This window comes from Sceloporus undulatus, chromosome 9, assembly GCF_019175285.1.
Source record: "Sceloporus undulatus isolate JIND9_A2432 ecotype Alabama chromosome 9, SceUnd_v1.1, whole genome shotgun sequence".
Classification (NCBI taxonomy): domain Eukaryota; kingdom Metazoa; phylum Chordata; class Lepidosauria; order Squamata; family Phrynosomatidae; genus Sceloporus; species Sceloporus undulatus.
Genome location: NC_056530.1, coordinates 28,255,407 through 28,276,121, shown reverse-complemented (window position 1 = coordinate 28,276,121; position 20,715 = coordinate 28,255,407). Strand labels below are relative to the sequence as shown.

The following is a 20,715-nucleotide window of genomic DNA, read 5'->3' as shown; positions in this document are numbered from 1 at the left end:
GGAGGTCACCACAATGTGAGGAACTGCATTAAAGGGTCGAGGGAATTAGGAAGGTTTAGAACCACTGCTTTAGGGGCAAATCGAACTTGTTGCACAGTTCTTTAGATCCAGACCTCAGTGTTTAGATTGCCATGTCACAAAAGGAAGTCAAGCGATGTTGGAAAAGGAAAGTGTGACATCTCTGTAGGAATGTTTCCTTAACCGGTCCCTTCTTTGCTCAGAGAGATGGAAACGGAAAACTGGGACTGGTGGAGTTCAACATCCTTTGGACCAAAATCAGAGGCTACTTGGTAAGTTTGCATCCATTTATAGGTAAGAGAAGATGGAGCACCACAATTAGAGGGAAATGGTTTGCACCACACACACACACACACACACACACACACACACACACACACACATATATATATATAATATTTTTCTCTTTCCCCCCCAATTTTAAGGCCGTCTTTAGGAAGTTTGATTTAGACAAGTCGGGAAGCATGAGCGCTTATGAGATGCGGATGGCTCTGGAGTCGGCAGGTGAGCTGTTCCTTATTATCACCGTCATTATTATTATGCTTTATTTATATAGAGCTGTACATACAATCGGTTAAAATAGATAAAATAAAATACACCTGCCTAAAGTGCACATTCTGCAAATTAAATATAATACACATTAGTACTCGGAGGCCCCAATCCTGCAATTTAAATTGCATTGATTGCATTTGTCTTATAGAACACCATACAATCGATGCAATTTAAATTGCAGGATCGGGGCCTCCGAGTATAAAACGCAAAATTGTGTACAGTGGCCGTTTGCTAAAACGCAATAAAACCGGTATGGTATGGGTAAGCGGAAGCAAGTATTTTGGCTGTGTGTTTCCTTGGCAGGTTTCAAGCTGAACAAGAAGCTCTATGAATTGATCATCACTCGCTACGCGGAGCCTGACTTGGCGATCGACTTTGACAACTTTGTCTGCTGCCTCATTCGGCTCGAAACCATGTACAGTAAGTGCCTTTTCCCAAAGATCTTGAGGTGGACAATAGTGTGACATCATGAAAATTGAAGGCAGCTTCTTGCATTTATGGTTCACGGGTATGACTCCGGAGACCAGGGTTCGAATCCCAGCTCGGCTACAGAAACCCACTGGGTGACGTTGGGCAAGTCACACTCTCTCAGCCTCAAGGGAAGGCAATGGCAAACCTTCTCTGAACAGGCCAAGAAAACCCTATAATAGGTTTGCCTTAGGGTCGCCATAAGTCGGAAGCAACTCAAAGGTACACGCAATGACAAACGAACACACATTTTGCATGTGCCAAAGGACCCAGGTTCATTTCCTAGCATGTTGTTGGCGTTTCCAAAGAAGCCCTATGGAGAGCTCGCTTCCAATTTAATTAGAATTAGAATTAATTAGTAATCTCTTTTTTCTTATGTTCCTTTTCAGGGTTCTTCCTGGCCCTGGACTCCGACAAAGATGGGATTGTCACCTTTGACTTGGTTAAGGTAATGTCCTTGCAGTCATAGCACTGCAATATTTTGCTGGGGAAGGAAATCAAAACAGTTCTGGAATAGTTTCAATAGAATTATTATTCAAAGCCTTCTGTGTCCTCCGTTGCGACTTTTATTTACAGTTGACCATAGAGTTGCACTGAAGGAGCTACAAAGGCCTAGCGGAGTGTCCTTTCTAGGAATCTAGGTCCTTCAGTGCGACTGGTTAAAGTTGACCATAGAGTTTCACTGGAGGAGCTACAAAGGCCTAGCGGAGTGTCCTCTCTAGGAATCTAGGTCCTTCAGTGCGACTGGTTAAAGCTGACCATAGAGTTTCACTGGAGGAGCTACAAAGGCCTAGTGGAGTGTCCTCTCTAGGAATCTCTGTCTCCTTCAATGCAACTTTTACATAGCGCTTGTACATACAAGTAGTCAAAAATAAAATACTTTTCTCTTCCACAGTGGATACAGCTAACCATGTTCGCCTGAAAGAAGCAACGCGCCAACCCTGCATGGCTGTCTGGCCTTCCTTGGACACCTTTTGTTATTATTTCTTACCCGCAAGTGCCTTGCGTCACTATAAGACGGCTTCTCGCCTTTCTTTTTGCTATTGCCGCAACCACTCCTTCCAGGAAAGGAACACACACACCCCGACACGCCGACGCAATGCCACACCTCGCCATGTCCCACATGGCCTTTGCACGCCGAGACGGACTCTCTCTCGGCTCCCACCGCCGTGCCTGGACCCTTGCGGCCTCGGACGTCTTTCTAATTTGGCGCCGCCCGAAGCCACCTCGTCTCACTCTCGATACGTCTCTAAGCAAGAGGCCATGCCAAGGAGTCATGCCACGCTGTGCCAAAACCTTTTTCCTGATATTGCGCATGGAGAAGCAGAGGGAAAGCATGACCAAAGAGGCGCTCTTTTCAAATATCCCACACCAGCTGATGCTTTGCTTTGGAGATGGAGTCTGAGAAACCTTTTCCAAGCTCTGTCTTAAGACATATTACATATTAAGACATCTTAAGCTCTGTCTTAAGATAGTATTAGTCTTATTGTGATTTCCTGCATGGCGGGGGGTTGGACTGGATGGCCCTAGTGGTCTCTTCCAACTCTATGATTCTATGATTCTATGATTATTGTCTGGACTTTTCCATGATGTTTTCTCCTGTTGTCCTGGGCTTAAAAGTGTGGCATGCTTTGAGCGTTGGACTAGGATGCTGGGAGACCCAGGTTCAAATCTCCGTTTGGCCACGGAAGCGGACTAGTTGACCATAGGCAATCTCATTCTCTCAGCCTCAGAGGGAAGGCAAAGCCCCTTTCATCTAAACCCTGCAATGGGTTCATTTTGATCGTGTTGCCATGCGTCTTTAAAGCATTTCTGGCTCAAGGGGACCCTAAGGTGAACGTATTGCGGAGTTTTCTTGGCATGATTTGTTCAGAAGGATGTTTTGCTATTGCCTTGCTCTGAGGCTGAGAGAGTGTGACTTGCCCTAGGTCTCCCATTGGGTTTCATGGTGACCTTAAAGCAAATCTATCATGGGCTTTTCTTGGCCAGACCTTAAGGCAAATCCATTATCAGGTTTTGTTGGCAAGACCTTAAGGTGAACCTATCATGAGGTTTTCTTGGCAATATTTCTTTGGGGGGATTTTTGCTCTTGCCTTGCTCTGAGGCTGAGAGAGTGTGACTTGCCCAAGGTCTCCCAGTAATGGCAACCTTAAGGCGAATCTATCATGGGGTTTTCTTGGCAAGATCTTCAGGTGAACCGATCATGGGGCTTTCTTTGGAAGATTTCTTCAGAGGTGTGTTTTGCTATTGCTTTCCTCTGAGGCTGAGAGAGTGTGCCTTGCTCACCCATTAGGTTTCCATGGCTGAGCGTGGTTTCGAACCCTGGTCTCCCAGTGTCCTGGTCCAACGCTCAAACCACTACAATACGCCGTCTCTTTAGGTCCGCCTTAGGGTTGCCATCAATCAGAAACGAAGACACCCAACAACAACTATGCTACCTGGGCTTGGATCCCCTTGTTGGCCCTAGTTAGAGCAGATCCATTAAATGGATCTTTGCTATATAGGGCCAACATGGTTACCTTTGAATATATCTTCAGTCCGAGGCACAGAAAAGTAAGCAGCCATGATCCAAAAAGGAAACTGCATGCACTTTAATGCCAAAATAATGTAAGTGTTCCTTTGAAAACAGTGTAATGATCGCGGAGGAAGCATCTTTTGGGGTCAAAATGTGGTTGAGTCCAGACACCTTATAACTAGAAAAGTAATTAAAATGTTCTAAGATCCATTGTATAGAAGGTAACTGAATTACTGAAAGTATTCAAAGGGTCTTTGTCGCACCTTTGTAAAACAATCGGCGACCGATAAGTCATTATTTATAAGACGTTGCCTCCAAAATCTGCACTATTTTTATGTTGGGAAGCCAGGAAAAGAAATGATCTGGAGTCTTACTTTATCCCTTCACCCTTGAAGCCAATTTTGCTATATATATGTGTGTGTGTGTCTGGATGCAAATATATATATAACACACACACACACACTATTTTGGGGGGGGAAGCATTTCAATGCTTAACAATACTTGGAAGGCTCTTAACGGCAAATCTATCATGGGATTTTCTTGGCAATATTGCTTCAGAGGGACTTTTGCTATTGCCCTATAAACTTGCCTGCTTTTTCCTATGCTTGATGCTGGGAAGCAATAGGGCACCACCGATGCCCCTTTAATGCCTCTTTAATGCACACTTTGGGGTTTGGTTTCGGTTGCCCGCAGGTTGCCACAATGCACTTTTCGGTCCGAAAAGTAGCCCTCGCTCCTGTAATATATATATATATATATATATATACACCAGCAAGTTTCCATTTCCCATTTCATGATACAGTATTGGGTACTACTGTTTTATCATCCTCTTTCGATTTATTATTTTTCCAGACTTGGTTTTTGTATTGTAGAAAAAGATTATCTCTGGTTGCCAAAGTAAATAAGACGAATAAAGTGCTACTATGGAAAGCGAGAGCGTGGGATCCTGATTGAACATGAGTCAACAGTGCGATGCGGCAGCTAACAAGGCCAATGCGATTCTAGGCTGCATCAATAGAAGTATAGTGTCTAGATCAAGGGAAGTAGTAGTGCCACTCTGTTCTGCTTGGGTCAGATCTCACCTGGAATATAGTATATAGTGTGTGTGTATATATACACACACATGCGCACACACACACACTCACACACACATAATATTACACACACGGTTACATATACATTTATATATATAATTTCCCAGACGGTCCATTGCTTCAGACAGCGACTCTTTCCCAGTGTCCCTCCGTCCTCCATTGATGCCAATGCTGCTAGAAAGCCTTACAGCTGGACAGAGGAGGAGGAAAGAAAGGGCCCTTGAGAAAAGGGTCTCTAAGACCCAGGTTCCCTAGGAAGGCTGCAAAGGGGCTCCAGAGGCCGTCATCTCTCCTGATGGAGAAAGCCCTGGCATCTTGATTGATTGATTGATTGATTGATTGATTGGCATTGGAGAAGAGAGCTTGGGAAATCCCCTTCTAGAGGAAGAGGGCTTCCAGAGGGGCTGGGGGCCATTCAGGACACTGGAGAGGAGGCCTATTGAATGCAATGGCACTAATTCAATGCCCTTTAAGAGATTGCTTTGGACTTCAGCTCCCAGGAGCCTCAGCTATATGGGCCAAGAGGAGCCTGGGATTCTGGGAGCTGAAGTCCAGGATCCCTTCTTAAAGGGCACACTTTGGGGACCTCATTGCCCTCAATGCTCCCTGCATTTCTCAAAACCCCAAAACAATCGCCAGGAGTGGCCACCAGAGGGCGCCCCGGGATAGAAACTGGGTCGAAGCCCAAAGAGGCTGTAGTGCTCTAGAGTCGCCACAAGAGGGCGCCCTTGTATTAGGAATCTTCTTTATTAGCCACAGCTCTGTCAACTGAAGTCTATTGGTAAACCCCAACTAAAGATAGAAGTTGGCAGCCCTGGAGGAGAGGCGAGACTGAAGTCCCCAGCATCCCTGGCTTACTATGGCTATTGGGAGCTGCAATCCAACCACTTATTACTTAGTATTATTCATCCAGCCTCTGTTTAAAGTCCTCCAAAGGAGGAGGCTCCACTACAATTTCCAAGGAAGGAAGCAAAGGCAAAGATTTTCGCGGGAAATTTGCACCTGGCCACGCCCATTCCCCGTTGGTCCCGCCCACCCTAGTGACGTCTCACGCCATTCACAACCACAAGGCGGGGATTTCCCCTTTGCGCGCCTTTTGCCTTCGATGGAAGCAGCGTTCGGAGGCGGCCGTAAAGAACCGAGTAGCTGCGCAAGCGCTTTTTGCACCTTGGCTTTTCCCCCCTTTCCTCTTCCCTCCTCCTCCTTTTTTTCCTCTATAGCTGCCACAAAGCAAATGCAGAATGGCTTCTCCGGTTCTGGAGGCTGTGAAAGGCGAGCTGAAGATGTTTGGGCTGGACTTTGCAGAGGAGGAAGAGGAGCCTGCATTGGCAGAGAAGCGTGAGTCTTTTTGCAAGGAGCCACTTGCATTAAAAAAATATGGCTGCATTTTAATCTGTTGCAATATTTGAGACTTTCCAGGTGCATTGCATTGACTTAATGAATGAGAGACTTCTAGTTTGTAGCAATATTCACTTTTTGCCACCTTGCATCTGCACTGCAGGGTTGATCCGCTTCCATACCGCTTTAACTGCCCTGGCTCCCCCTGCTATGAATGAGACCCTGGGACTTGTAGTTTGTTTGGGCACCAGAGCCTCTCTGGCAAAGAAAGGTGAATGTCTCATGAAACTACACCTCCCAGGATTCCATAGCATGGAGGCATAGAAAGTGGTGCCAACACACTGCAGAAATAATCCAGTTTGAGACCGCTTTAACTGCCCTGGCTCAATGCTAGGGGATTCTGGGAACTAGTTTTGGAGATACTGAGCCTTCTCTTATTAGGTGCCACAATAAACTACAACTCCCAGAATCCCCTAGCATTGAGCCAGGGCTGTTAAAGCAGTCTCAGACTTCTTCTTCCCGCTTATCTGTGTTCAATGGTTTTTAAAAGGCATATTTCTTATACATTTAGCCCTCCTTATCCACTGATTTTTAATCCACGGATTCAAGCATCCACTGATTATGCAAACCTTGATGTTGGCACTTGAGCATCCACAGATTTCGATATCCATGGAGGGTCCTGGAACCAAACCCCAGCGGATACCAAGGGCTCAACGTATAGTATTTGGAGTTATTAACACACATGCTTTACTGAGTGTCACAAAAGTGTGTCTGTTTAAACAACACATTGATATATCTATCACTGTTGAAATAATACATGCTTTTGTTTTTGGGCGACAGTGGAAGAGCTTTGCTTGCTGCACCGGATGAAAGAGACCGAACTGGCGGAGGAACTGATCGCTTTTGCCGCGACAAAAGGGACCGTTTCTCTGACCGCCAACTTTCTGCTCGACTTCCAATACAATGTAAGGGGATTGCCGTTGCGGCTCGACAATCCGTTGCGGAGTGATGTGGGATAGTTGAAAGAATGTCACAGATATATACATACGCATATATAGATGTATAAGAACATATAACCTGCTATGGTCGGCACCGTTGGAGAACCTGTGGCTCCAAATGTGGTTGCCGTTGTGCGCCTCCAAGTTGTTCCCGACTTATGGAGACCTTAAGACGAACCTATCCTGGGGTTTTCTTGCCGAGTTTCTTCAGAGAGGGTTTGCCATTGCCATCCTCTGAGTCTGAGAGAGTGCGACTTGCTCCAGGTCACACCATGGGTTTCACGGCCAAACCAGAATTCGAACCTTGGTCTCCGGAGTCCAACCTCCACACTTTGCACAAAATCCAAGTCTTGGCTTGCATCACTGAAACATCTGTATCTGTTAGACCCAACAAATTGCACAAAGTATTATGATAAAAGGAAATGTTGCGTCCGTTGCACCTTTTGACGGATTCTGCCTTCCTTTCAGGTGCTTAATAAGCAAAGTGTGAAACCTCCGGTTAAAAAAGAGACCCATTCTTCCGGCACGAAAGAGACGGACATCGTACCAGGGCAGTATCCTCCGTAATGTTGTGTGTTGTGCAGGGCAAGAGTATTTTCCTTTTCCCACCCCAGACGTGTTCCCAGATCTGTGATGGGCGCAGCCCTGGAATGCCTTTGTAGGCTTCTGCTTTGGGATATGCCCACTAATGTTAAAGAAGAGGTCTCAAAACATGCACAGAGTTGAAGGAAGGAGTTTGTTTCAACCAATGGGCTCTGGTTTGTTGTTGTTAGATACCTTCGAGTCAATTCCAATTCTGTGGCGGATGAGACGTCTCCAAGAACCCCAATCTTCCACTTCTCTGCTTAGGTCCTGCAAAACCATACCCTTGGCCATATTGAGTCTATCCACCTGGCATACAGTCTTCCTCTCCTTCTTCTACCTTCTATCTTTCCTAGCATTGATGTCTTTTCCAGCGATCCATACCTTCTCCTGATGTGGCCAAAACACGACAGCCTCAGCTTGGCCATCATGGCTTCTAAGGAGACCTCTGGGTTGCAAGGACCATCTCTTTGTCTTCTTGGCTATCCATGGTCTCCTCTGCACTCTTCTCCAGGACCACATCTCCAATGCATTTATTTTCCTTTACTGTCCAGCTCCCACATCCATGCGCAGTGGTGGGAAACACCATGGTTTTGGCGATAGCTTTGTGTAGATTTTATTTATGGGTATGTTTTTTAGACTTAACCCTTCTCAGGGCTGATCTGGATGAGGACGATGAGGATCTTTTGGATGCCTACACATCCCCATCAAAAGTGAGTATGTCTAGATGGGGACATATTGTGTGTGGAAGGGGAGGGTTTATTTGGTTTTCTGTGGGTTTTGGGGGCTATGTGGCCATGTTCTGGAAGAGTTTATTCCTGATGTTTCGCCAGCATCTCTGGCTGGCATCTTCAGAGAATGCTGGCATGGAAGGGAGTGGAGTATGAGCTCCTCTTCAAAGAGAATAAGGCTAATAATAATAATAATAATAATGGCTAATCTACCCCATGGCTGTACATGTGTTGTGTGCCTTCAAGCCATTTCCAACTTATGGTGACCCTAAAGTGAAGCTATGCTGGGGTTTTCTTGGCAAGATGATGCATGAATGTGGTTGAAATAATAGGATGAAGGCCTGGGTACAACGTTGTGTGTTGCTTGCCATCAAGCCATTTCCATCTTATGGCGACCCATGGGGTTTTCTTGGCAAGGTTTGTTCAGGGGAGGTTTGCCACTGGCTTCCACTGAGGCTGAGAGAGCATGACTTGTCCCAGCTCACCCAGTTGGTTTCATGGCCAAACTGGGAATCAAACCCTGGTCTCCAGAGTCCTAGTCTAACACTCAAACCATTTTGCCACTGCCAGTCAACACTAGCGATGGCAGATGTCAAATTCTCCAAGCTCTGACCTATATTGAGAACTATTGCTACAGTTTTTCCTCCCATAGCTTCAAGGCATTCAGGAATGTTTCCCTCCCAATGATGGAAAGCTGCACAACATTTCTGGAAAAGCTGCGTCGAACATGTCCAGAAACGTGCACAGTTTTCTGGAAGCTGCGCAGCTTTCAGTATGGAGAGGATGGTCTTTAGGCAGCTACATGTGTGCTTTGTGTTTTGTGTTTTTTAAATTGTTAAACAGCAGGGTTGCATAACAAAAATGTTGAATTATCTTCCAGGCCACACAGAAACAGGAGATAAAGACCCCAGAGAACCCACGTTCCAAGCGGACGCTTTCCACCCGCAGCCCCCATTTGGCGTTCTCCCCCAATAGCTTCTCCCCCAGGTAAAGCATATATATGACAGGTTGCAGTTTTGTACATTGGTTCATAGCCATGGCTTTTGGGAGCGACATGAAGCTGCCTCTGGTTCCAGGAGGTCAGCATGGGGACTTTTCCCTTGAGACCTTACAAAGGCTCCTGTTGTGCATTGTAAGTTGTGGCCATGCTGTTGGAAGTGGTGGGAGTTATAGTCCCAAACCAGGTACTTCCCAAGATGCAATTGACTTGACTCATAGAGTTGCAACAGCCCTAATCTCCAGACTGTTTTGCCACCTGTTGAACATGATGTGCCAACACGGTTTGGGTGAACCATACACCATAGACACAAACTGTTGCATGGTCACATATTCAAAGACAAAATACAACATCCACCAAAGAGTGATAGCCTTATCGGCCAACCAAAATGCAGAAAAGGTACTGCTCTTTTGTGGATTTTGAGTTTAGTTGTATGGCCATTCACTCTTCCCCAGGAATCTCTTAAGTTCTCAATAAGTGCATTAAGCTTCAGTTTCCAGGAGGAACCATAATAGCAGGACTGAGATGAAACCCAACAAGTTAGTGGTTCATTTTACTTATTGCAACAAACCATGGTTCATAACTCTAACCATTTTTGGAAGCTAGGAAAGCTGAAGTTCCAAGCTTCTTGTCTGCTTTATTTGCCATTTGCTTAGTGTCTTCAGTAGAATGATTTTGGGAGGAAAAGCAATGGTTTGTCAGTTCAGACATCTTCCTTGGCTTAAACAAAAATGGACTTCAAGGCTATGACTTCTGAGTCTTGTCTTGCCAGTGCGTCACAAACCATAGTCTGTTGATTCCGGTCAGTGGTTCCCAAACTTTGGTCCTCCAAATATCATAGAATCATAGAGTTGGAAGAGACCACTAGGGCCATCCAGTCCAACCCCCTGCCATGCAGGAAATCCAAATCAAAGCATCCCTGACAGATGGCCATCCAGCCTCTGTTTAAAGACATCCAAGGAAGGAGACTCTATCACCCTCCGAGGGATTGCATTCCATTGTCGAACAGCTTTTGGACTTCAGCTCCCAGATTTCTTGACCGTTGACCAAGCTGGTTGGGACTGAAGTTCAAAACATCTGGAGGACCAAAGCTTTGGATAGCATATGCAGTCCAGTCTTGTGAATGACCACTCAGACGCAGCCCCTTGAGTTACGCCCAAGTCAGCGAAGGTCTCCAGATGTTTAATAATTCTTCTCTCTCCCCGTTCCGACCCCGAAAGCGCTACCCCTTCACAGAAATACAGCTCTCGGAGCCACCGTGGAGAAGTGGTTACCTCTTTTGGCTCCGTACAGGGCACCTCTTGGAGTGGGAATGGCGGCTTGAAGACCACCGTGGCGCCGTTTGGAGAGCCTCTCACCAAGCCCTATAAATTCATGTTCCAGGACCTGATGGAAAACAGAGACGGTAATTTCTTATACAGTGGGGCCCTCCACGTTCGCTGGGGTTTGGGGTGGCAGGACCCCCTTGAAAGTGGGAAAACTGCGGAGGAGTGGAGGACACAGAGGGCCTTGGAGATGTCGCATCCATAGGGTCACCATGAGTCGAGATCAACTCAGGGGTGCTTAACAACAACAACAAAGGGATCTCTAGGTCCTCCAACACAACTCTATGGTCAATATCTGCTGGACGTTGACCACAGAATTGTGCTGGAGGACCTACAAATGCCTAGAAAGGTACAATCCCTAGGAATCTCTGGGTCCTCCAGTGTTACTCTATGGAGAACCTGGAGAGTCCTAGAGAGAACAGATAAGTCAGAGCCTCAAAAGTCAAAGCTGTAAATGCGCATGGCTGAATGTATACATAAACTGGTAAAGGTAACATGAAGTTTCTGTCCGTCTACCTATATTTTTCACTGTATCACATGTAATAATAAGTTTTATTTATATCCCGCCTCTCCAAAAGGATCGAGGTGGGATACAACAATAAAAATGCATATATACATAAGATGCATAATACACACACAAGTAAAAATTACATGACCCCCTTATCCCCTTTTCTTTAAACTAAAACAACTACAATATAATATCTGGATGGATTTCACTGAATATAGAGAATATAGATGTGGCATCCACCGGACGTTGGTTATAATAACTCAGCGGCAAAAGAGGCACTTTATACAGTCAGACTCCGTATCCCCGTTTTCTTTATCCACGGATGCAACCACGGCTTGTGTGTGTGTGTGTGTGTGTGTGTGTGTGTGTATTAAAGTATACTTTCCAAAAAAAGCAAATGTTGATTTTGCCATTTCGTATAAGGGACACCGTTCGACTATGCCATTGTATATAATAGGACTTGACCATCCACAATTGTGGTATACATATGGAACCAAACCCAGTGGATACCAAGGACCCACTTTATGTGGATACCCTGAAAGCCGAATCTGGATGCTGAAAACAGTTCCCCGTTTCCAGCTCCTAAAGAGTCCTAAAGAAATGGGAACAATAATAATTGTTGTGCATAAACTGTGAAGGTTCAGAGAAAAACCTACTTCCTCAGAATTGCCTGTCCTCCCTGTTGTTCATGATTTCCACCTTTCGCACCTCTTTTTCTTCCCCCAAAACAGTGCTGTCATATAAAATTGAAGAATTGGGGGAAGCACTGAAGGAGCACTACAAAATAGAAGAATTTTCCTCTTTGACCATCCCTGTCCAGGTAACTTCTGCGCCTTAAGATTGCAAAGGTATCGTTGCTTAATTCTTTACAAAGGTTCAGATGAGACTTAGAGGTTGCCTTTTAAATATTGTCAGTTTTAGTTACAAATAATGCAAACTGCTGAACCCAGTACTGTATTAAAATATGTTAATGATTTAAGGGACGCCATCTATATATAAATCTAGTTAAGCTCGGTGGCTTCTTTCATAACAGTGTTAAAATCCATCCCAGACCTGGAATAATAATAATAATAATAATAATAATAATAATAATAATTGTGTGCCCTGCTTTTCATTTCATGTGGCGTCACGTTGCTGTTTTTAAAATGATAACGGGAAGAATCAGGTGACGGTTCTGGGCCGGATCGGCTGCGATTCCAACGGCAAACTGAACGCCAAATCAATCGTCTTGGAAGGAGACCAAGAACATTCTTCAGGTGGCCTTCTTCCTGTGGATGTGTCCGAACTCCCAGAGTATTCTCTGTTTCCCGGACAAGTGAGATATTTGGAGTTATTTGGGGATCCTGGGGTGTTTCTGCCTTTCAGAAGCCTTGCCCGGCTTTCCGGACTTTGGTTCATAAACAGCAGTATATGTCCACTCACCCCTCCATATTTGCAGCTTTGATATTTGCGGGTTTGATTATCCACGGATTTGATTAATATGTTCTCTCTAGGAATATCTGGGTCCTCCAGTGAAACTCTGTGGCCAACTTTAAATAAAAGTGGCACTGAAAGGCCTAGAGATGCCTAGAGAGGACACTCTACTAGGCCTCTGTAGCTCCTCCAGTAAAACTCTATGGTCAACTTTAAATAAAAGTGGCCCTGAAAGGACTAGAGATTCCTAGAGAGTATACTCTACTAGGCCTCTGTAGCTCCTCCAGCACAACTCTATGGTCAGTGTCTGTCAGACGTTAACCATAGTGTTGCACTGAAAGACCTAGAGATGCCTAGAGAGAATGCGCTACTAGGCCTTTGTTAGCTCCTTCAACACAACTCTGTGGTCAACGTCTGTCAGAAGTTGACCACAGAGTTGCGCCGGAAGAACTACAGATTCCTAGAGAGGTGTCCTCTTAGGTAAAAACACGATGTTTTTATTATTTGCAGTTTTTCCATATTCATGAGGGTCTTGTGCCCCTAATCCTAGCCAATATGGAGGGACAACTGTATATGTCTTGTCATCCTTGTGCATATCAATAGGAAGCACGGTGTTCATAGGCTGCAGCTGCACTGCAGAGGTAATCCGGTTTGACACTGCTTTAACTGCCATGACTCAATGCTATGGGATGCTATGGGAGCTGTAGTTTGTTGTGGCACCAATGCAGAGCAATATGTTCTGGAAGCACTGATTCTCCTCTATCCAGGCCTTTAGTATGTCTACAAACAGTGATGCCTGCTGGGATTTTGTAAGCTCTTTGGCATTGTTTTCCTTCATCCTTGGCATCCTTTGTTGCATACCTGTAAGTTTGCCCTCGACGTATCCATGGGTCATATCTAAATCCATAATTTTGGCCCCCAAACCTGCCCTCGACTTATACATGGGTCAACTTATAATGTGGCATAGTGGTTTGGGTGTTGGACCACGACTCTGGAAACCAGGGTTTGAATCCCCACCCAGCCATGGAAACCCACTGGGTCACAAGTCACACTCTCTCAGCCTCAGAGGAAGGCAATGGCAAAACCCATGAAGAAACTTACCAAAAGTATACTGTAACACCCTTAGATCGGTTTCTTCAACTCAGTGGGTTTCCTTTGGTTCAACCTGGCAATAGGATTCGGACACATCAAAACATCAACGCCAAATGGAAATAATAGAGGCAACCAGCGGATCAAAAGCGAGCAGCCAGGAGTATTTCATAAATGCATATGGTGCCACATAGGAGATGCTAAAAGGCAGAAGTTAACTGATTCTCGTCTTTCCGCTTCTCCAGGTTGTAGTTATGGAAGGCATCAACAGTACCGGCAAACAGTTTTTTGCATCCAAGCTGTACGAGGTGACAGATTTTATATGTATTGTTAATGTTTTGCAACTGTTTTGGTTGGGGGTTCGTGGGTCAGTGGGGATCAGCATCCTTTCTCCTTTTTTAATAATGCATATGTTTTTTCTCTTTTCAGGGAGTGCCGCTTCCTTTCCTTAAGCCTCCAGAGTTGGATGAAGGTGAGTCAGTCCCAGGGCTTCTTTTCTTACAAGCAGTATTAGGACGCAACGCTTTTGGATGAGGGATGTGTAGCCCTTTCATAGAAGTCATAGAGTTGGGAGAGACCCCAAGGGCTATCCAGTCCAACCTCATTCTGCCATGCAGGAACTCACAATCATAGAGTCATAGAGTTGGAAGACACTACAAGGGCCATCCAGTCCAACCCCTTGCCATGCAGGAACTCTCAATCAAAGCATACCCAACAGATGCCATTCCAGCCTCTGCTTAAAGACCTCCAAGGAAGGAGACTCCATTACTCTCCAAGGCAGCATCTTCTACTTTCGAACAGCCCTTACTGTCATAAGGCTCCTTCTAATTTTTAGGTGGAATCTCCTTTCTTGTAGCTTGCATCCATTGCTCCCTCCTCAATATGGCATCCCTTCAAATACTTAAACAGGGCTATCATACCACCTCTTAACCTTCTCTTCTCCAGGCTAAACATACCCAGCTCCCTAAGGCGTTCCTCATAGGGCTTCATGGTTTCCAGACCCTTCACCATTTTGGTTGCCCTCCTTTAGACATGTTCCAGCTTCTCAGCATCCTTTTTGAATTGTGGTACCCAGAACTGGACACAGTATTATTCCAAGTGAGGCCTGACCAAATCAGAATAGAGTGGCACTATTACTTCCCTTGATCTAGACATTATACGTCTATTGATGCAGCCCAGAATCGCATTGGCCTTTTTAGCTTCAGCATCACACTATTGGCTCATGCTCAATTTATGGTCTATTAGGACTTTCCCTTTCACATATGGTCTTGTTAAACCAGATGTTCCCCATCCTATATCTATGAAATGCATTTCATTTTTTCTGCCTAAGTGCAGTCCCTTGCAGGTCCTTTCTGCTTTGCTTAAATTCTGAATTGAGTAAGCTTGCACAAAAAGGTTGCTCTGACGAATTTCTCCAACATCCTTTGCTTTTAATCCTTTCAGACTCCGAGCCCCAGATGGTCCTGGTTGCCTGTGGTCCTTATACCACCTCAGACAGCATCACCTACGACCCCATGTTGGACCTAATAAATGTTATTAATAAGGATAAACCCGACGTTTGCATCCTGGTAAGGAAGGCGCTTCCGTTATCGTTCTTATATGAGCTGCGTATGCTATGTTTAGTTGCCCATCATGTGTTCAGAAATGAGGGAAGCAGACACATGGAAAGGAAACCTGGTTTCAGGGTAAGAGTTTAGGGATGGAGAAAGCATGGTCCATAGGCTACATGTGGCTCCTAAAGTCCACAGACCTCTGAGGTTGAAAAATGCTTGAACGCTCCAACCAAATATCATCCACAAAAAACCCCAGTCACTTGCAGGACTGATTTTTCCAAAGCTTGAGGATGTATGGAAATGGTAAATTCAAAAATGTAATTTAAACAAAATAAGTCATGTATGGACAGGGTACCCTTGAAAGGAGAACCCATTGGGTGATCTTGGGCAAGTCACACTGTCTCAGCCTCAGGGACAGCAAAGGCAAACCTCCTCTGAACAAATCAGAGGGGTTGCCATAAATCACAAACGCCTTGAAGGCACACAACGGCAATGACACTTTATCCCATCTGGCCGACGCTTGGATTTTGTCAAAGCTTTCCTGTGTTTTCCAAGCTTGGCATGAAAGCGGATCCGTTTCCAACTTGTCCATTGCTCCTAGGGGACTTGAATTAGCTTTTTCTTGGAAAGGATGGTGGTCGTTAATAAGGATGCCATTTTTCCCCCTTTATGATGACTTTTGGTTTCCTCCAATTGTTTGCAGCTCGGCCCTTTCCTTGACGCCAAGCACAAGCAAGTCGAGGTAAGTTTGGAGTAAAAGACATTGGCTCCGTGAAATCTTGAAGCTTCTTAAGCTGTCTCTATAGGTTTCAGATTTCCTATTGCTTTGATCCTCTGTAGTTCTCTTTGGGTTCTCTAAAGGTTCAAATGTCCTTTTGCTCTGGGAACTAGATGTAAAGGGGAATTGGCTGTGAGAAGAGTAACCAGAAGAAGTAGGGGAGTATTTGACCCTCAACTGAAAAGTAAGAGGTTGTGGATTATTATTATTATTATTATTACTATTATTATTATTTCCTGCCTCTCCTTGCAGATGGAGGTGACATTACAACAGAGATGTAGTATAGCTTTTTGCTAACATACAATAAGGTGTATGTATATGTATGGCGGACACGACTTGACAACCTTGTCAATGGGGAATACCTTTACCTTTACCTATATGTACGTATACAGTCCTCAGACCTGCCTATGGGAGCTACTTATCTACTTATCCCAAATACTGCTACCAATTGGGGCTTTCGACTTTTCCCCACCTCTGCCCCCAATGTCCCATTTAGATACCAAAGGTAGGGACCTTCTAGATTACCTCTTGGTTCCAATGTGAAACTTGATTCATCTAATCTCCTCACTGGACACCACAATCCTGGATTATCTTCTGCCACTACAGATGTGTCTAAACTCAAGTTTCCCAATATTCATGAGACTATTCAATATCCCTTAGGTCGCGTTCTCAGAGGCACGGCGCATAATACTCAAATTGATTTGTTATCCATGAAATTGAACATAGCTTCAAAGATTGACTAATTAGTCAGTACATCTAAATCAATGGTTCCCAAACTTTGGTCTTCCATAGGTTTTGGACTTCAAACCCCAGAATTCCTGGTTGACTGGGGCTTCGGGAACTGAAGTTCAAAGCATCTGGCAGACCAAAGTTTGGGAACTACATCCTAAATCCTGACTAATTGAAACTCACATCTACTCATATCCTAACTCTGACCCCTATTCTAACCAACGTCTGTCTCCGACCCTGGATAATGCTCCCAACGTCTCTAAATCCTTGGGATTCGAACCCTGGGCTCCAGGGTTATAGTCTTGGGCAAACCTCTGAAGAAGCTTGCTGAGAAGTCTCCATGATAGGTTCACTGTAGATTCACCATAAATCAGGGATGACTTGGTGGCACACAAGAACAAGAACAAGTCCTGGGTCTCGAAGAGAAGGGTCTTTCTCCATCAGCTGGCACCTGGTTCTTGTGTCTGGCTCTCTGATCCGCTGGGTATCAAACCTGCATATATATTTTTATGTACCAAGCTGGATGCTGTGCCCACTGGGCTTCCATCTCTTGTCTTTCTTTGTTGCTGTTAGGACTGTCAGTTCACCAGCTCCTTTGAAGACATCTTCAAGCTGTGCATGAAAACCATCATTGAAGGGACCAGGAGGTAATGTCTCACAAAACTACAGTATGCAGAGAGATCTTGCAGCACCTTTGAGACTCACTGGAAGAAAGAAGTTGGCAGCAGGAGCTTTCCTAGACTTACATCTACTCCTTCAGATGTGTCTATTAACATATATGCATCTGAAGATGATTATAACATTATTCTGGTCTGCGAAAGCTCATGCTGCCAACTTCTTTCTTTCAGTGAGTCTCAAAGATGCGACAAGATCTCTCTCCATATTGATTCTACAGACTAACACGGCTGTATCTTTGAATTCTAGCACAAAACTACAGTTCCCCAGAATCCCATGAATATTTGGACATTAAAAATTGAATAGATGGGGCCATGGCGGGAATGCTGTTCCTCAAAGTCTAGTGAAAGGTGTGCACAGATGCTGGGCATCTGCCTCTCAATGAAAGAACCACAATAGGCCTCTAAATCCCTATACTATACAACCCAACACAGTTCATTGACTCTGTTTATATGCTGAATATAGCAGTCAATCGTTGCCTGTCCCTGCCACAATCTTAAATAGGAAAAGTGCCCGTTGTGTTGTGCTTTGGGTCGCCCAAGAAATCATTGGGTTGCTTCGTTGCTTTGCTGGTCCTAGTGAGCTTTGTGCCTGTCTCAGGTTTCTCACCTACGTCTTAACAAATTTATTCCTCTCCCCCAAAACCACAGCGCCGGGTCGCGCCTTGTCATTGTCCCTTCTCTGAGAGACGTCCACCACTTCTACATTTATCCCCAGCCTCCGTTCTCCTACGATTTGTCAAAGGAAGACGAAAAGGTAATTGCACTATACTCATTATAACAATAACCTTTTAGTTGCGTTTTTAATTGATCTGTATTTTGGAGCCCATACAGACAGGAAAAAATAAAGCTGCTTCGGGTCACTTTGGAGGTATGCTCTTTAAATGATGCATGCATCCTAAGAGGCCAGAAGTTGTGCCAAAGCCATGCTGTAGTCCTAAGGACCAGAGCGCAGCTTTGGTGCAGCTTCTGGCCTCTTAAGACGCGTGTGTCATTTAAACAGCATGCCTCCAAAGTGACCCAAAGCAGCTTTATTTTGGCCTGTCTGTATGGGCCCTTAGTTAGACTTTTAATCTGTAGGTTGGGAGTTGTAGTCCCCCAGAGTTTCCAGGCTCTTGCAAGTGACAGTGTTATCTAGGGATGGACAAGAAATTGGCACAAATTGTATTCTTGAGCATATGCATCAAATTCATTTGCAAAAATGCGCATGCATTTTTCCATTTTCCGCCACTGGGAGGAAGCAGTGACCATCCTGTTCCTCTCTTTTCCTTTTCAATTCATTAGCAAGTAAATATACATGAATAAAAATGTACATGCATTTCAGAGAAAAGCACAAATGGAAGGGATGGGTACAAAAAGCTCTGCCCAAGGCTAGATAGAACTACTACCCATCCAAACTGGCAATACTAAGCAGAGAAAGGATGGGCATCATTCTTGAACTGCAACGTCTAGAAGTCCTCAGTGATGGTGCTATGAAAGGGAGAAAGCAACCCAGACTCACTTCATGTGGGAATTTCTAGGCTGAAGTTGAGATAAGGCCGCGCACTGATTTATTCTGATGGAGTTCCCTGGGAAAAAACATGACCGTCGGAGGTTGCACAAAGTCTCTGTCCGCCATCTCAAGCTGTTCGAGGGAAGTCCCCATTTCCTCTCTCTGGATGACGCATCCTTCCTGGCAGAAGACACTCGGATGGGAAATGTAATCTTTTCTCCCTTAAACTAATGTTCAGAGGAAAAACCCCACAGGATTAAAAACACGCATGCATGCACACGCCCAACTCTGTCTTCATTTTGATTTCCCAAATCCAGGCAAGGGATCAGAGAGGCCCTGTTCCCTTTCAGGAGGAAAAGCATTGAGCAGGAACCCTGGTCTCCAGAGTCGTAGTCCCAATGCTCAAACCACTACGCTGCGCTGGCTCTCAATTAAATTAAATTACTTTAAATATTCAATTGCATTAAAAATCTACACCTGGATGGCGTTACCTGTTTTGCAAACACGCTAGTTCTTTCCCCAACCCACTTTGTCTCCTTCCAGAGGGTGCTCTTTGTCTCGGACCCTTGCACTTTGGAGATCAACGGGGTGCTTTTGGGCCTGACGTCCGTGGACCTGCTTTTCCATATGGGCTCCGAAGAAATTAGCAGGTATGCTTGGAAACAGCTTTCCTTGAACTCGTCACCTTCACCATGCGTTGAACTAGAACTTGCCCCATCCCACTTCGCATGGCCGATCCAAGGTGAATACTGAATATAAGGAGATATCGGCCATGATGGTTGAAAGTGATGGGATATCCAAATGTAAGCTAGCTATCCAAAGTACCTAGAGCAATAACAGTCATCCCTCCATATCCACGGATTCTTTATCCACAGATTCAAGCATTCACAGCTTGCAAATATTTTAGATATATATCACTTTCGAAAAGCAAACCTTGTTTTTGACATAAGGGACACCATTTCACTATGCCATTATATTTCAAGGGACTTGAGCATCCATGGATTTTGGTAACCATGTGGGGTCCTGGAACCAAACCCCAGCCAATGCCAAGGGCCCGCTGTAGTTCCTAAACTTTGGGATGTTTTGGACTTCAGCTCCCAGCATTCTGGACTGTTGGCTGACGTCCCAAACACCTGGAGGACCAACATTTGAGAATTGCTGAGCCTTTGAGAACTGAGGGTGCTGGGCTGGAGGGAAGCGTCAGCTATGATGGTTGGGTTTGATGGGAGTTGTACAACGCTTGAAGGATGCTGGTTGCATGTGTCATCTGGATGGAAATGGCAGTATTGCAATATAGGCGTATAGCTGGAGAAGACAGTTCTAAAAATTTATTATTATTATTATTATTATTATTTCCCAAACTTAGGACATAATGTGGTTTACAGATTAAATGCGTTTTACAAATGAGCTTGGGACTGTGTCCAAATTTTCAGGGCTTTGGGCAATTCTGTGACTTAACGGCTGGACGTTGCTGTCTGGTGATCCAAGTTTGTTGCCCAATCTCTATTGCTCTTTTGCAGAATCTCCAGAGAAGGAGAGAATATGATCTCATGACAAACTTGGGGTGGGTCAGGAACGGGGTTGAGCATCAGTGTTGGGAGATGAGGAAACAACGTGAATCAGACATGAACGAGTTTCCAAAAGCGTCATAGTTCCCACGAAGGGATGAAAAGCCAGCCCTGAGGTGCCAAATTGCTGAGATCGCAAAGGATTTCTCCAAATCTGGCCCCAGGTTTTGAATTGGCTAAAAAAATGCCTTCTCTGTTCCCTTTATGCACTCTGGCATTAATAATAATAATAGTAATAATAATAACAACCCGCATTGCTCCTTCTGGAAAGGCAGGAAACAAGTAAAATATAA

The 20,715-nt window shown here is 44.9% G+C and overlaps 2 protein-coding genes across 4 annotated transcripts in view; both read left to right on the top strand.

Moving 5' to 3' along the window:
- CAPN1 (calpain 1) overlaps positions 1–3,172 on the top strand; it is a 35,308-nt gene extending 32,136 nt beyond the window's left edge. For both annotated transcript variants that reach the window (XM_042438965.1, XM_042438966.1), the window contains exons 18-22: positions 222–290; positions 444–522; positions 874–990; positions 1,428–1,486; positions 1,934–3,172. In XM_042438965.1, the coding sequence (XP_042294899.1) occupies positions 222–290; positions 444–522; positions 874–990; positions 1,428–1,486; positions 1,934–1,960 (351 nt within the window). In that variant the 3' untranslated portion in view covers positions 1,961–3,172. The remainder of the gene's footprint in view (positions 1–221; positions 291–443; positions 523–873; positions 991–1,427; positions 1,487–1,933) is intronic.
- Positions 3,173–5,725: 2,553 nt separating this feature from the next.
- POLA2 (DNA polymerase alpha 2, accessory subunit) overlaps positions 5,726–20,715 on the top strand; it is a 17,262-nt gene continuing 2,272 nt past the window's right edge. Inside the window, exons 1-15 of one of the 2 annotated variants that reach the window (XM_042438970.1) lie at positions 5,729–5,985; positions 6,826–6,950; positions 7,452–7,537; positions 8,221–8,278; positions 9,177–9,283; positions 10,514–10,698; positions 11,858–11,946; positions 12,286–12,441; positions 13,874–13,936; positions 14,058–14,100; positions 15,072–15,196; positions 15,885–15,923; positions 17,262–17,335; positions 18,014–18,119; positions 19,398–19,504. In XM_042438970.1, the coding sequence (XP_042294904.1) occupies positions 5,889–5,985; positions 6,826–6,950; positions 7,452–7,537; positions 8,221–8,278; positions 9,177–9,283; positions 10,514–10,698; positions 11,858–11,946; positions 12,286–12,441; positions 13,874–13,936; positions 14,058–14,100; positions 15,072–15,196; positions 15,885–15,923; positions 17,262–17,335; positions 18,014–18,119; positions 19,398–19,504 (1,460 nt within the window). In that variant the 5' untranslated portion in view covers positions 5,729–5,888. Of the gene's footprint in view, positions 5,986–6,825; positions 6,951–7,451; positions 7,538–8,220; positions 8,279–9,176; positions 9,284–10,513; positions 10,699–11,857; positions 11,947–12,285; positions 12,442–13,873; positions 13,937–14,057; positions 14,101–15,071; positions 15,197–15,884; positions 15,924–17,261; positions 17,336–18,013; positions 18,120–19,397; positions 19,505–20,715 lie in introns of both variants that reach the window. The other variant, XM_042438972.1, reaches the window with a different exon arrangement.